General features: G+C 33.7%; 3 protein-coding genes across 3 annotated transcripts; 2 read left to right on the top strand and 1 right to left on the bottom strand.

The window, feature by feature from the left end:
- Positions 1–251: 251 nt before the first annotated feature.
- LOC134264956 (hemagglutinin/amebocyte aggregation factor-like) lies at positions 252–1883 on the bottom strand. Its single transcript, XM_062747195.1, has 6 exons — positions 1791–1883; positions 1350–1541; positions 825–956; positions 610–733; positions 444–494; positions 252–340 (listed from the first exon to the last, which is right to left on the bottom strand). The coding sequence occupies exons 1-6, from the start codon at positions 1804–1806 to the stop codon at positions 283–285; spliced, it is 573 nt and encodes a 190-aa protein (XP_062603179.1). The 5' UTR covers positions 1807–1883; the 3' UTR covers positions 252–282.
- A 3310-nt stretch (positions 1884–5193) lies between these two features.
- On the top strand, positions 5194–7860 carry LOC134264955 (hemagglutinin/amebocyte aggregation factor-like). The gene is made up of 6 exons (XM_062747194.1): positions 5194–5203; positions 5794–5982; positions 6133–6264; positions 7412–7535; positions 7630–7680; positions 7767–7860. Exons 2-6 carry the CDS (start codon positions 5811–5813, stop codon positions 7798–7800), a joined length of 513 nt encoding a protein of 170 aa, XP_062603178.1. The 5' UTR covers positions 5194–5203; positions 5794–5810; the 3' UTR covers positions 7801–7860.
- A 1809-nt stretch (positions 7861–9669) lies between these two features.
- On the top strand, positions 9670–11640 carry LOC134264954 (hemagglutinin/amebocyte aggregation factor-like). The gene is made up of 6 exons (XM_062747193.1): positions 9670–9725; positions 10293–10484; positions 10916–11047; positions 11157–11280; positions 11363–11413; positions 11532–11640. Exons 1-6 carry the CDS (start codon positions 9710–9712, stop codon positions 11593–11595), a joined length of 579 nt encoding a protein of 192 aa, XP_062603177.1. The 5' UTR covers positions 9670–9709; the 3' UTR covers positions 11596–11640.
- The last annotated feature ends 3341 nt before the right edge of the window (positions 11641–14981 follow it).

Raw genomic sequence — 14981 nt, 5'->3', positions numbered from 1 at the left:
TGATACGATATTTTTCTCATACGGAGAGTAGCGTACCAGAGAGGCCCTTGGCTATAGCGAAGATGGAATATTATATGAAGAATATACATGTACAATCATCATCAAAATTAATGACCGAATGATCGTTCGCACACCAAAAATTATCACACATTCAATTTGACAAAGAAGGGTTAATTTAATGGAATTTTTTATTAAAATAATTGAGTATGGTGTAGTAGTAAGATCATGGCAACTGAACAATAAAATCGGACCTTTACTTATATACAGGTATATAAATAAATATTACGAATGGCTTGTGTTATTTACAACTCTTTTTCCCACGACACCCCCACCTGGATTTCTAAAAGATAAAACATAAGCATTTGTTGTAAATCGTTTGAGGAAAAAAAAAATTGCAGATGCTTTTTAAATCTAATACATGAAAATATGCAATCTATACGTACGTGTCAATGCAATTCTGCATCAAACATACTTCGAAGTCAAAGATTCTGTCTCTAAAATTTAAGATATTTCTATTGAAAAAAGTGACAACATATATATAAGAGACAGTTAAAACATGAAAGTTTTTTTAGTACAAGTTTTAAATCCGTAAATCATAAAATAACTTACTCTGCACCGTTGTCATGGATACTTATCCACCCTCTCATCACGTGACCGGCTGGTACCGTGTAGTCCACATCCCCGTCATAACTATTGACCCAACCACTGTAGTAGCAATTGTAAAGACACATTCCTAAACGAGGAAAAGGGGATTATTTTTAACTTAAAATTGAATATCTTCCTTGTGGGAATAAAATTGTTGGACCGTTGTCTGGTAATAAAACCTGGTTTTTCACAGCAGTAGAAGCGAAAGCGCCGATCTTCAGGCCCGTTGTCATGGACACTAGAGACGCCATCTAGAACTCCGCCATTTGGGCACTGGAATGCTATTGGCTGGTCAAAGTTGTTGACATACTCTAAGGAAAAAATAAAGAAATAAATATATCCCTTCCAAGCTTTGAAACTTTTTAGGGCATATAATGATACTACAATATGAACACTGCATCGGTATCTTTACAAAATTTTGCTTTATTCAGTGTTAGACAAATTTCTTAAACCACAAAAATACAAGTAAACAAATACTGAAACCAACCTTCTTATTTTCAATCAGAAATGTTTTTAAATACAAGTCTCTGACAATGTTCGATCTTAATTTACGTGAAGGTTGTCTTAAACGTCATTACTAGAAAGATACGGTTATCTTCCTTATTCTACTTGCGCGTATGTAACTTACGAAATAATATCAATGCAATTTCGTCAAGGCAATTAAAATTGATTATAGATTACATACGATAATGTTTTACTATCACCTGTCCAGAAACAACTTTCAGTAGCATCTCCATACTTGCTGCACTGGAAGTCAAACACACGATCTTCTGCTCCGTTGTCATGGTGACTGACGATACGGTTGATTGACTGATGTTGAGGACACTTAAAGGTAAAAGGTTGATCATAATCGTTCACCCAAGAGTACACTCCTAAGAACAGGTTCAAACTCAGAGCTATGTAAAAATAAAATATTTCAGAAAGGAAGAGGGAGAGAGAGACATCCAAAACAAATAATCAAAGAGAGTCCCACCTTCTTAAAAGGGGGAACCCAAAAAGAATCAATATTAGAGAAAACGAAATGAACATTTTTGAGAAATCGCATTAAATAATCTACTATTTTCAAAAAACTAGAACATATAAAACGAACACTCTTATGATTGCGTTTTATTTTAGATATGGAATAATATTAAGTCTAAAATAACCTGCACTTATCCACATTTTGTTTCCTGATAAAGCACTTATTCCGAATTAACCAAAATTTATCTAATATATAAGGAGAGACACTGTAACAAATATAGATAAGGGCACAAGGTCTTTCGGAAATGGAACGATCGAGGTAAAAACTAGTCCCCGCGAATTTAAATCAAACTAGAGGTACTGTGAGCACTGAGCTCACTAAATGATACCCCGTCTCTCATATGATTGAAATGACAAAGTCCATGTTTTACTCTTGGAAATCCGAAATCAGTGTCGGATCAAAATGTGAAATAGGAGATCACAATGGTATCATGTAATAAGGAATCTGTGAAAGTATCATTAAATTTTATACATTTGTATAGGAGGATTTGCGGATAAGAGATTGGTACCCTTCAATATTATAGAAAAATGGCAGTCAATGTTTCGCTACGGGAAACCCAAGATATGTACCCGATCAAAAAGTAAAACAGATGCACAATGGCACTATGTTACAAAGAATCTGGAAAGTTTCATTTAGTTTCATTCAGCTAACAGGGTCATTATTATATATGACCATAGAATTTACGAAAGGGTGACTCCAAACAAGATTGTTGAAATATCTGTTACAAAAACTCATCTGTGGACAGTCTGTCCCGGTTTAAAAATTGGTCTTACTCAGCTCTTGATTATGGAAAAAGTTTGGTATAAACACCATATGCAGGTGACTGTGGAATGCTACCAAATATATATTGTGTTTTCAGAGGTCCGTATTTTTACATCGTTCGCGACTTGTATCCTTTGCTGGATGCATAGTAAAATTCTCAGTTAACCGTGGACTTTCAGTAAGGCATGGCATTCTCGACGTTACAAAATTAGCTTCTGAAATTTACACAGTTTTCATACACTGTTGAAATGTACATGGGATAAAAATTCCGGCAAATGTCAACTAATGTAGAAAGTTGCCAATAACAAAGTATCTTTCGGTGAAGAGTTGGGGCTTAAGTCATCTCATCGTTGTCAACAACAATTTAAAGTTCCTCATGTTATTAATTTCTGAACCAATGAGAATATATCCGCCATTTGACAGACGCCTTACTGAAAGTCCAAGGTTAGCTGAGAAGTGTACTAAGATTGATCAAAGTTTGTTACTTTGTTTCAACTTTTACATTCTGTGTGATCATTTGCTTATTTTTGGAATAGGTTCAATTAAAGTAAAGGAGATAATTATACATAATGCCTAAGTTTCCCAAGGTTTTTTTTCAAGTAGGTCAAGATATAATCTAGCGTGTAGTTTCAATTCAGATCACCTACACGGACTATAAAATTAATAGACCTGATTTATAATTAGCTGAAGAGGTTGATTCTAAATCAAGCTTCAGTCAAGTTAAAACTGGGGGTTTACGTGTAATGTATCAGGATGGACCTCTCGCAAAGTCTTTTTTCTGATTGTGTTAATTAAATCATGAATGATAAGTTGACATTGTGAAAATAATTGATATTTTTATTTATTCGTTGTATACTTTTGACATGTGTGAGTAAATAATTAATAACAATTAGTGTCTTATTTGCTAGGTTGCCCTCAGAAATAATGTTTTAAAATCCGAACAACTAATATACAGTGTATCTCTGTTCTGATGTCACTATTTTTTTTTAATGTTTAACCCCTACAAGCAAGTTATATTAATAGGAAACTTTCTTCTCAGTTACTGAATGTCTTTTAAACACTCTCTGCTCGCTGGTTTTCGCCAAAATCCGTTTTCACTTTGTCCTTAATTCAGGTCGTTGTTGACATAAATAGCATCTTAATTATGAGCAAATCCTGGCCCTGTAATAATCTTAGCCCCTGTTGAAAAGATATTTAGAAATTTTCGAAGACTGTTTAATATACGTCCATTTTTCAGGAGGGATCCTCTTCAAATTATAGGATTATACCAATAAGGTGGCTATTATATAAATATACACATATATACAAGTACAATGACAGCGAATCAATGGGAACTCTACAAGAAATGCCTCAATTTAATATTTAAGCCCTTTTTTTATCTTTCTACTTTGGATATTGTTTTCATGATGTTTATCGCTTTTATTCAGAGTAAGTGCTTTGAAAAATACCACATCAGCGATTGGCTCAAAAGCTACACCTCTATGGAATCATCTTCGCTAGCCAAGGGTTTCCGATCTGAAATCTACTAAGATGCCAATGAATCGAGGCCCTATTTTGTCTTGGATAGAGTCATTCCTAATCCTTAGCAAAAGATCCCAACTTGTTACGGTGGAAGGTATTTTGTCAGAATCAGCACCAGTATTTTCAGGAGTACCTCAAAGTACAGTGTTGTGTATATCAATGATTTAACCGCACAAGTAAAGTAAAGAGCCCGTCTGTTTCCAGATGATTTCCTCCTGTGTAGTAAGATTAGCAGACCATAAGACACAGCTGTGCTACAACAGGACCTTGACGGCCTCCAAGAATGGGGAAGAAATTGGTTGATGGATTTCAATCCTGACAAATGCGAGGTCATCCGACTAACAAGGCTAAGAACCTGGATGTGACCATTACCAACAATCTAAGCTGGAATCAACACATAGACCAGGTCTGTAAGAAGGCAAACTCCACCACAGCCTTCCTGCGGGGGAATCTACCATCCTGTCCTCAGAGGACCAAGGAGATGTGCTACACATTAATGGTCAGACCTTGAGTGAAATATGCTTGTACTCTTGGACCCCTATACCCGGAACAAATTCAACATGATTGAAAATGTACAGCGCCGATCTGCAAGATATGTGCTGGCTGTCTAACAGACCACCAGCAGTGTCATCAAAATGATACAGCAGCTGGGATGGGAACCACTGCAACATCGTAGACAAGCTGCAAAATCAGTGTTGAAGTTTAAGATCTTACACTCTCTAGTACCTACCGTAGCCATTCCATCCTTCTTTTTTCTATCCTACTGGTGCTGGTACTAGAGGCCATCAACAAAGACTGCAAATTCCTTTTGCCGGAACAGACACCTACAAAGGATCTTTTTTTCCATCTGATATCCGTCTGTGGAACGCTTTACCATCTAGAGTGATAGAAGCCTAATCCCTTGACTTATTCAAATCAGGATCTGGAAAGATAGGTAAAAATTAGGGGACAATAGTGTTTTCATCCTGTTTTGATCGTAAACAGAGGACTCTCCGCTGCACCTGCGTCCTATTTAAATGTTGAAAAAAGGTGCGATGATGCCCACAATGCCCTGCACTGTATCGAAAGAAGAGGAAGGAGAAGTGAAAGGTTCAAGACGCTTTGACAAGGAATGCTGGATACATGTATCTACATGTAGCTTGATTTATATTAAAACATTCCAAAATGTTAGAATGGGATTTTGAACTCATATAGTTCACACAAGTGCAGAGATCTTATCTGTTTATCATAGAACAGTCATGCAGCAGATAGGAGGTAATCAATATCTGAATATTTCTTTAAATGTTTAATCCTAATACAGAATACTTACTTAACCATGCCATGTTATTCGGTGTATACATCTAACGTACATGTATGTATTTGTATTTTAAAAATAGAATGTACAGAAACTCAATGCAAGTTTTGATGAATTTCTTCATGAACTTCAGTATCTGACTTCAAAATTAAGCAGGTCTATGAAACTTACGAAACAAATTGTTAACTTTAAAAGCTATAGGAGTTGTAGAGGGACAATGCACCATCCAGATTCTATATTTCATAGCATGCATGAATTATTTCTTTCTTTCAATTTTCTTTAGTTTAAGAGAGTCATCAGATAGGAATCTGGAAATCATTTTGTGCAATAATGTTTTTAACCTCATATCTTTTGACGTCCACTACAAATAGAAAGAGCAATGACAGAGGACCTTTTAAAACATCTCCCAGAAGCGAATGTGGGAAATAGACAAACAGACAAATAGAAAGATTAGCAGACCAAATACTAGTAACGCCCACCCCCTCCCCCCGATGTTAGGAAAAGAGAGGTGAATAAAAGCAACCCGATCATGATTAAAATCTTTCCACAGTTCTGTTGTATCTTTTGATGGGCGTGTATGGATGGGTGAATGAATATGATAAGCCGTTTAATTTTACCTGCCCACAACACCAATCTATTCATCAAATAGTGAGTCACCATGACAACGGGAGGGAGGACAGAGTGTTCGATTTTCAGTGTACTAGTTATACGAAAGAATCCGAGAACTGTTTTTGGACAGGTATTTAACTATTTATATATGTGCAGTCTTAAAATATACAATCACCTTACGTATTTATATGAGCAATAAAGATTTTTAAATGGCATATCAAACATATGATATTTTGATATTTGGTATATAAACAATTTGATATTCCGTATTTTGTGTTAGATTATGTGAACGACTTTGACCAACCTCTGGTTTTCCAGTGTCCACGCGGGGGCGTACTAGACGGCGTCAGTAGTTACCACGACAACCACAGAGAGGACAGGCGCTTCCGGTTCTACTGCTGCGAAAAACCAGGTCGGTTCTCAATTAGTACAATTCTCAGTTAACTTTGGACTTAATTAATACATAATTGACAAAATCAATGTGATTAATAAATATAATGACCGCAGTATCAGTGTGTATAATCAACATCTCCTGCTGTATAGCCTTTTTATTATTTTTTTTCCAATCAATGCTACAATGTACATTGACCCTAAATAAACATTTACTAAAAGTCCAAAGTTAACTGAAAATTACACATAATTAGCTTCTGAAATTTACACAAGTGACCTTTCATACACTGTTGAAGTATACATGGGATAGAAATTCCGGCGAATGTCAACGAGTGTAGAAAATAGCCAATAACAAGGTCTCTTTCGGTGAAGAGATGGGGCTTAAGTCGTCTCATCGTTGTCAACCTGATGTTATTAATTTCTATAAACCAATGAGAATCTACTCGACATTTGATAGACGCTAACTACGTAGCACCGAGAATGCCACGTCTTACTGGAAGTCCAAGGTTAACCGAGAATTGTACTAACAATATTTATTGTCATTCATATACCGGTATTTGGATGTTTTGCTAATTATAAGCAATGAAACTGACAAATTCTATGAGAAACGATGATTCCAGCTTTTCCATCGTCAACTTTCCTTATTCATGTAGTAAGATTCCACTATTACCTGATTATTGTGTTATGTCTTCTAACATTCGCTACTCAAAAGCTTGTTCTAAGTACGATCAATTTTAAAGCGAGGCATACTACCTACTTATAAGCTGACGTTACAGGAATTTCAACAGCCTTGTTTAAAGTCGGCATATCGTAAACTCTATGGTTGCTACATGTATAAATATCTCGGTAGCAAACATATCCTAACAGTGGGTCTTATTTTGAGTGACTTGTTTTATACCAATTTTTCGGCCATTGTTTAATCAAACGGAAAGTTGCGTCTACCCGATCAATGCATAAAGATCACGGCAAGGGTGACCGGTGGTCGACAGGGGATGGATGCTTGCTCCTCCTAGGCACCGGATCCCTACTGTTGAATTTCCAGAAATTCGTGTTTACGCTCTTTTTACGAATTTTAATTGTTTATTCACGTTAAAAATCGCTTTTATTGACTAAAAGTATATATATAAAAAGATAATTCTAAACATAAATATGTACACCGTTTTATTTAGGAGTGTGTCTTTACAATTGTATGTACAGTGGCTGGGTCAACAGCTACGATGGAAACTTGAATTATACCGCACCGATCGGTTACGTAATGCGAGGATGGACAAGTATTCACGACAGTGGAAGAGAGTACGTTCGTTATTTTATAATTTTTAATGCTTAAACTTTCTATGGATTATGAAATGCCAAATCAATATTATAATTTTCTAAAAAAAAATTTTAGGGACAGGATTTTCGACTTTGATGTCTGTTTAATGCAAGAATGTGAGGATGCGTAAGTGTTTTTTTTTTAGATTAAAAATGTCTCTTAAATAATTTGTTTTATTCAGAATTACTAGAAAATTATTTTTTTTCTTAAAGAGGAAGTCCTGGACAGTCAGTCATAGGAAAGTGATGCCTGAATAACATAGTGACGTACTCTATCGCTTTGTATTGGTCTTTAGGTTCTGGAATAAAGTTTCTTTAATCAGCGTGTATTTTGATTTATAGTTAAATCGTTACTTGATTTATACAAGTTGAAACCAACACAGCCAGTACAGGTGACACATACAAATGAATGTACTGCTATACCCGGTATATTCACAGCAATATAGATTGTCTGTGAACTAGATTCTACATGTACTGGGGGTATGTAGACAAAATGGCAATCATGGCATTCGCAGATCTGTGTAATGAGTCTTATAAAGTCGCCTTTTGGTTGCAATGTAACTAAGGATTTAATGTTACAATGTAGATTTTTGTAGAACTTTTATACACACATTACAAGGCAGATATTTTCCCCCCAACTTCTTTATTTGTCCACCCCCCCCCCTCCCCTCTCCCGAAATGGAGGACTCTTTTATTCAACTTCCTAAGTACATGCATTTATACTTTACAATTTACCATTCTCATAAATAATTTTCCAAGATATTCTTAATTTGAATTCAAAGTTCTAGCAGATGTTCTTTGCTAAATTATGCATACATCACTAGCAGTTTTGAATAGGCACCAAATGATGAAAAATTCATGTTTTTTTTTTCTTAAGATAAACAAAAGTAAAGTTTTATATAAATGTGATTCAGAGGCATCGTACAGCATTTCCAGGATTTGCACAGGAAGTCCTTTTATAAGCGGAACTCAAATTACACAGGTAAGAAGAAATAAAGTTCTAGACTGGCTTGTCTGTCGGATCCTCTATATACAGTCGTTTCCCACGAATGAGACGTTGCGCATGTCCTTTAAACATCAAAACAATCTTTGCAATACCCTAGCTTAGATTAATTGTGTGAACTAAATGTTTAAAATATGCCCCTGTTATCGAAGATTTGGGGATATATAGTTTTTGTCCTGTCCATCTGCCTTACTGTCTGTTTGTGTGCTGACGCTAGGTTTTTCAAATTTCACGTGTATTCATTGTGATAGGACCTTTCCAAGGATATAAATAATTTTGACCTTGACCTGAGTTTGAACCGCTTTAAGAAAAAACTTCAACCTTGAGCATATTTTTGAACAGTAAGAAGTAAGGCTTTCATATTTAACAGGTACATGTATATATTTCTTGTAACAAGATCTTCCTTTGAATACCAACAAATTGATCTTTTGACCTTGACCATGAAGTTCGATCTACTTTTGGAAAATTTAACCTTGGCTATAACTTTTGAACAGATGGTGCTAGAGTTTTTTATCGGTATTTCTTATAACAAGGCTTTCTTTATTTGCACCTTGGAGTTTGACCCATGTTTTAAAAAAAACTGTGAACTTGGCCAGTTTGACTTGCATTGAAGAAACTTTAGCCTTCGCCAAAAGCTTTCAAGGGCAACAGAGTTTCACAAACACATCTTGCTTTTTATGCCCTCATAATCAAAGAATTGGGGGTACATAGTTTTTGCCCTTTCCATCCCTCCATCTAGCGGTCAGTATGTCTATCGATTTGTCCGCAGAAACTTTAACTTTGTCTATAACTTTTGATGCTTTATAGCTATGACTTTCATATATGCATTTCGCGTGATAAGACTTTTCTTTTGGAACAATGGTTTTTAATTTCTTGACCTCGACCTTGGAATTTGACTCACTTTTGTAACAATCACCAAACTTTAACTTTGGTCGGAACTTTCAAACAGTTGGTGCTTCATACTTCAGACGTGTATTAGATATACCGTTTGATATCTCCATATACTAGTGTTTCATTCAGGAACTCAACAAAGAAAGATACAAAACTACTCAGCTATATAAATACTTCTTGTTAGATTTTTCATTATCTGTATGGGAGCAGACAGTTTTCTCTTATCTGTTATATATATTACAAAGTGACTCAAGAGTGGAATATGAGGACTACTGCAGGTGATTTTAGATTTAACTTGATCTGTTTATAGTTGATTAAGTACTGAGTATATTATAATGTACATAATAAGCATATGATAATTCAATTTATTTATAGCCATTGGATTTCTAGACAGAACTCGTTTTGTTCCTTTTTCAATTTAATGTCAAATTAAAGTACAGAATTAATTTACATTTTCTTCTGCGCTTCCTATTGAAGATCGTCGAGTATTTTCAGTAAGTACAATAAGGAGAGGAGAAAAGAGGACTAAAGGTCGATGGCGCGATAACGATGAAGTGAAGGTACGACGACGATAAAGCGATGCTGCGATGGATCGATAGAGAAGATCGCTTCTTCGTCATCGCATTGTCGCTCCATTGCATCGTCATCACGCTATCGCACCAGCGCTTCATCTTCATTGCTTTATCGCACTATCGACCTTAACCTCGGTTGTGTGATGATGTGACAGAACTACATCGGATTCCAAAACTTAATAAAATAAATATTCTTTTGAAATGTGTCCCATTCTTATGATTTGAAGGTCCATCTACATTTGATTTTCTTTTATATGTTTTCGTCCGATACAGTTTGGAGTTTGAACCTGTTCTTAGGAGTGTACTCATGGGTGAACCATTACGATCAACCTTTTACCTTCAAGTGTCCGCAACATCAGTCAATCAACCGTGTCGTCAGTCACCATGACAACGGAGCTGAAGATCGTGTTTTTGACTTCCAGTGCAGCCAGTACACGACTGCTTCCGAGAGTTGTTTCTGGTCGGGTAATAAATACTAGTATTCTAATGAATTCTATCACTAACCTTACAGGATCACTTTTTATGTCCCTTTATAAAACTTTTATATATATATAAAAAAATAAATATTGCATGTAGTTAAGGGTAACATTGAAAACTATTGTCAACCTAGGTAGGCCTATCAGTTGACAATGGTTTTCTTGAGTTGAAAATTTTTAATATTACAGTGTACAGTGTACTCTCAATTAAATGCACCTTTTACTAGAATGTACGAGTAGTAACAAATTAGTTAAATTTAGAAGACCTTGTATTTATATTAATATTAGATTGATGCCAAGAGTGTATACTACATATATCAATTTCATTTTTTTTTTTTTGAAAATTGATCAATTTCAAGTACGTTACTTCTACCAGATCTGGGATATGTACAGGACTTATATCCACTTCTCTCCCTGTAGAATATGTCAACAACTTTGACCAGCCAATAGCATTCCAGTGCCCAAATGGCGGTGTTCTAGATGGCGTCTCTAGTGTCCATGACAACGGACCTGAAGATAGGCGCTTTCGCTTTTACTGCTGCGAAAAACCAGGTTCTTAAAACTAAAGCAAATGTCCAATATTTCAAGATTGAATTTCATTTTGAAAGTTTGAAACATGGATTAAAATGAGACAGTAACTTTTTATTTCTTATTTGCTCAGGAATGTGCCTCTACAACTGCTATTACAGCGGTTGGGTAAATAGTTACGACGGTGATGTCGATTATACGGTACCAGCTGGTCACGTGATGAGAGGATGGATCAGTATCCATAACAACGGTGCAGAGTAAGAATTGTTAATAATTCTATGATATACATTGTTTTTTTTTTCATGGATTTTACTGACAATGAGAATATCTTTGTACTAGGGACAGGATCTTTGACTTTGATGTATGTTTGATGCAGCATTGCATGGACACGTAAGTATATACTGGTGTCTCAATATACATACGTTAAAATGAATTCAAATATATACATACGCATTTTCCCTATTCTTAAAGTGAATTATAAATACTTTTAATATATTTGATATTGCAGGAATCCCTCGGGAGAAGTTATAGGAAAAAGATATGTAAATAATACATCCTCAGATAATTCTTAATTAATATGTTTATTAAATGTCATTCTCACAAAAATTATTGAATAAAATCCATTATGTAATTCTTCATAGTTAATGCCACAGTTTCTCAATACTAATGATTTGGAAGTTTTAGATTGCTAGCAGAGGGTGTTTAAGACTTATTCTTATTCTTACGAATGAATTTAAGAATGCTTTAATTAAAAATCTTAACTGTTCAAACTTCCAATGTCAAGACGCGTTGGGGAAAATTGTTTCAAGGACAACCTGTCAGCTGGACAAAGTAGCGTGATTTGTATTAATTATGTAATTATTTTGAAGTCATATAGATCTCATAAATATAGATAGCTTATCTGTTTATCCCAGAATGTCACACTAAATACTGGAAAAATTATGCGGCAAATCGGAGGTAATCAAAATTTCATTTTTTTCTAATAAGTTTTGCTCATCCAAAGGACTTATTTTAGAATCACTCTTCTCGATTCTTTGTATACATAATAAAAACGAAAAAACACAAAGGTATGTCATGTCGAACGTTCATTGCAAATTTTATATCTTCTTCGTATGCATTGAATGATTTTCATTTGTATTTTTTTACATTTTGCATTTTGTAACTTTTTATTTGTATTAAATTTCTTTTATTTACAAAATGAATACAATCGAATGGAAAATTTGATAATAAAAATAGAAAATTAACCAGAATAAATGGAAAATTAAGAAACACAAATAAAAAAAAAAGTAATAAAACATATGGAAATTGAAATGGAAAATAATCGGAAATATTTTTTTTTTAGAATTTAAAAGAAAAAATATGCAATTAAATAGAAACTTTATGGAAAATAAAAGGGTACAAATGGAGATTAATAGAATGCTACGGAAGCCCTGGAGGGACATTGACTTACTTGTTATGACTTATTTGTTATAACTATTTTGTTTTGACTTATTTGTTGTGAATGTTTCGTAGCTAGTTATAACTAAGTGTAAGAAAGCTATTGAAAACCTGTTGCTTGGCTTACTTTTATGATAAAAATGATATTAAGTCCTATTTTAACTATGGTCTTTGATTGACAAATTGTAGTATAACATCCAGCACAGTTGTGATTTCTAAAGTAAATATTATGTTTGTTGTTATGACTTAATTCTTATTTTCTAAAAGTTATTACTTTATTCTTATATGTTACTTCCAGTTTGCATATAATGATTGAAGACAAGAACATGACTACTATTTTATCTTGTCGTTAGTAATAAATTCAAGAACATTTTTTCTTTTTTCTGAAACTATACGTTGCCTCCATCTTTCACGCCACTTTTTGTAAACTAAACTTCTCAAAACAAATTCAAAATAACAAGAATTCAAATTTAAGTCATAAGAACTAAGTCAAAACACATAAGAACTAAGTCAAAACACATAAGAAATAAGTCAGTATCCCTCAAAGCGTCCGTAATTAACAGATAAAAAATTTAGTAATCACATCAGTTTTGTACGTTTAGCTACAAAACTACAATTAATCGTTCTCAATAGTTACCTACACTTAGTTAGAATAAAACAAAAAAATCTCAAAGCAAATAAGTCAAAACAAATAAGCTATAACAAATAAGTCATAACAAGTAAGTCAATGTCCCTCCAGGGCTTCCGTAGAATGCAACTGGAAAATTATGAAATACCAATAAAAGAAAAATAATGCAATGCAAATTATAGAATACGAAACAAAACTTTTAAGATACAAATGAGAAATTATACAGTACAATGACATGATTATAAAGTCCAATTTTTAAAGAAAATTGTAGCACTAAAAAGAATCAGTTTAAATTACAAATAGAAAAATAAGAAAATTATATAATACAAATGAAAAATTGAGAATACAAATAAAAAATAATAGAATACGAATCAAAATTACAGAAGACATATGAGAAACTAAATTGCTGATTTTTGAATACAGAAAACTGATTGGGTATATGTGAAACATTCTGAGGAAAATTTGTCCTGCAATGCATTGTACTGCTTTACATACTGTCTGTTTAAACCATACTTTGTCAATATTAATTCAAGTACGATTTAATTAAAAATATGTTGAAATTGTACTCATTTTCATATTAAGTGATCTTCTTATGTTTATTTACAATTATTCATAAGATTAGTTTATTTATGATATTAGGTAAACATAAATAGGTTTTCTCTCTTACTATACGAGCATCTGAATTAGCCATTTATAAACTCGACAAAATACTTTATAATAAAGTTACATTCTGTTGCTGTGATGCACTTGTTGGGGTATGCAAATCAGTGAAAAAGAAATGAACTTCCTTGTTATACTAATGAATAAAGATTTTGAGACTCAATCAATCAAAACGACGAATTCCAATGTAGAACAATCAGAAGTTCTTTTCATTACTGCTTTTAAAGTAGCAGTACTTGATCAGTGAGTTAAACTCACACCAAAATCAAACTGTGCGTGTAGCATAGTTGATAGTGACTATGATTATGACCCTAGTTCATTTTAAAAGTAGATCTCTGAAGTCTTATATAGTTTACAGACTAGTCGCCTATTAGCTTTGACTGAACATTTGCATAATATAAAGCAGAGAACAAAGATCGTGCTTTCCACGTTGTTCAAAGGGCCATGATTTAAGTTATCGAACTTTGTAACAAACTTACATTATGCAAATTTCACAAATTACAATAAGCCAGTAGTGAAGAACGTATATGTAGGCTGTCTTTGGAGGGTGGATGGTGGGGGAAATATTTCTAATACATGTTCATTGACAAGTTGACTAAGTGGGCTTCTTGAAATAAAGTATCATAGCATGATACCGCACTCTTCAGCAGTACAATGCAACTCATTGTAATGCATTGCAAATTGATCAATAAAAGTAAACATAGCCAATTTGTTTCCTAATGAAATCAAATTATGCTTTAATTTGCACTTTATTCCTATTTCCTGTTTCCTGTTCTGAATTAAAAAAAATTAATGGGATAATATTAAATTTACATTTTATTTGATATTTGCTCTCTTTGATAGGAATCAAAATCAACTATCAGTATTTGTGTCGTAAGACTTCGACAAAATTATATATTGATGGTTTTTCAACCACCGACAAGATTTGGTATGCAAGGGAAGTTTAAATAAAGTTACCTATTACTATTTTTTAACGACTAGTTTAGGTATATAAAAACCTCCAGAAGAAATAAACACTCGTCTTTGACTGATTAGTAAATTTCTAATTTACATGAGAACTTTATGTACTACTGAAACAGCTTATCTTAATAAGAAATGCATTTTATTACTCTGGACAAAAATGCAATGTCAGTCAAAAAAAAAATGAATCCAAATAAACAACCCAGTATTTATGTTGAGATTAATATGATATACTGTATATCTGCGTTTCTTTTCTTTGGTCAAACGATTAGT

The sequence above is a fragment of the Saccostrea cucullata genome, unplaced genomic scaffold, assembly GCF_032062105.1.
Source record: "Saccostrea cucullata isolate Sc308-1 unplaced genomic scaffold, CSIRO_AGI_Scuc_v1 ctg328, whole genome shotgun sequence".
Classification (NCBI taxonomy): Eukaryota; Metazoa; Mollusca; class Bivalvia; order Ostreida; family Ostreidae; genus Saccostrea; species Saccostrea cuccullata.
Note: the sequence above shows the minus strand (reverse complement) of the source record. Positions and strands in the feature narration are given on the sequence as shown.

What these genes read in the sequence shown, in the direction of transcription:
- LOC134264956 (XM_062747195.1), bottom strand. An exon ending in TGAAAGTTGTTTCTGGACAG is followed by an intron (nt 957 to 1,349) that starts GTGATAGTAAAA and finishes TTTTTTCCTTAG; the next exon opens with AGTATGTCAACAACTTTGAC. An exon ending in CTACTGCTGTGAAAAACCAG is followed by an intron (nt 734 to 824) that starts GTTTTATTACCA and finishes TTCCTCGTTTAG; the next exon opens with GAATGTGTCTTTACAATTGC.
- LOC134264955 (XM_062747194.1), top strand. Translation starts at nt 5,811, where the DNA reads ATGGGCGTGTATGGATGGGTGAATGAATATGATAAGCCGTTTAATTTT. An exon ending in CTACTGCTGCGAAAAACCAG is followed by an intron (nt 6,265 to 7,411) that starts GTCGGTTCTCAA and finishes CGTTTTATTTAG; the next exon opens with GAGTGTGTCTTTACAATTGT. An exon ending in ATGCAAGAATGTGAGGATGC is followed by an intron (nt 7,681 to 7,766) that starts GTAAGTGTTTTT and finishes TTTTTCTTAAAG; the next exon opens with AGGAAGTCCTGGACAGTCAG.
- LOC134264954 (XM_062747193.1), top strand. An exon ending in CGAGAGTTGTTTCTGGTCGG is followed by an intron (nt 10,485 to 10,915) that starts GTAATAAATACT and finishes CTCTCCCTGTAG; the next exon opens with AATATGTCAACAACTTTGAC. An exon ending in TTACTGCTGCGAAAAACCAG is followed by an intron (nt 11,048 to 11,156) that starts GTTCTTAAAACT and finishes TTATTTGCTCAG; the next exon opens with GAATGTGCCTCTACAACTGC.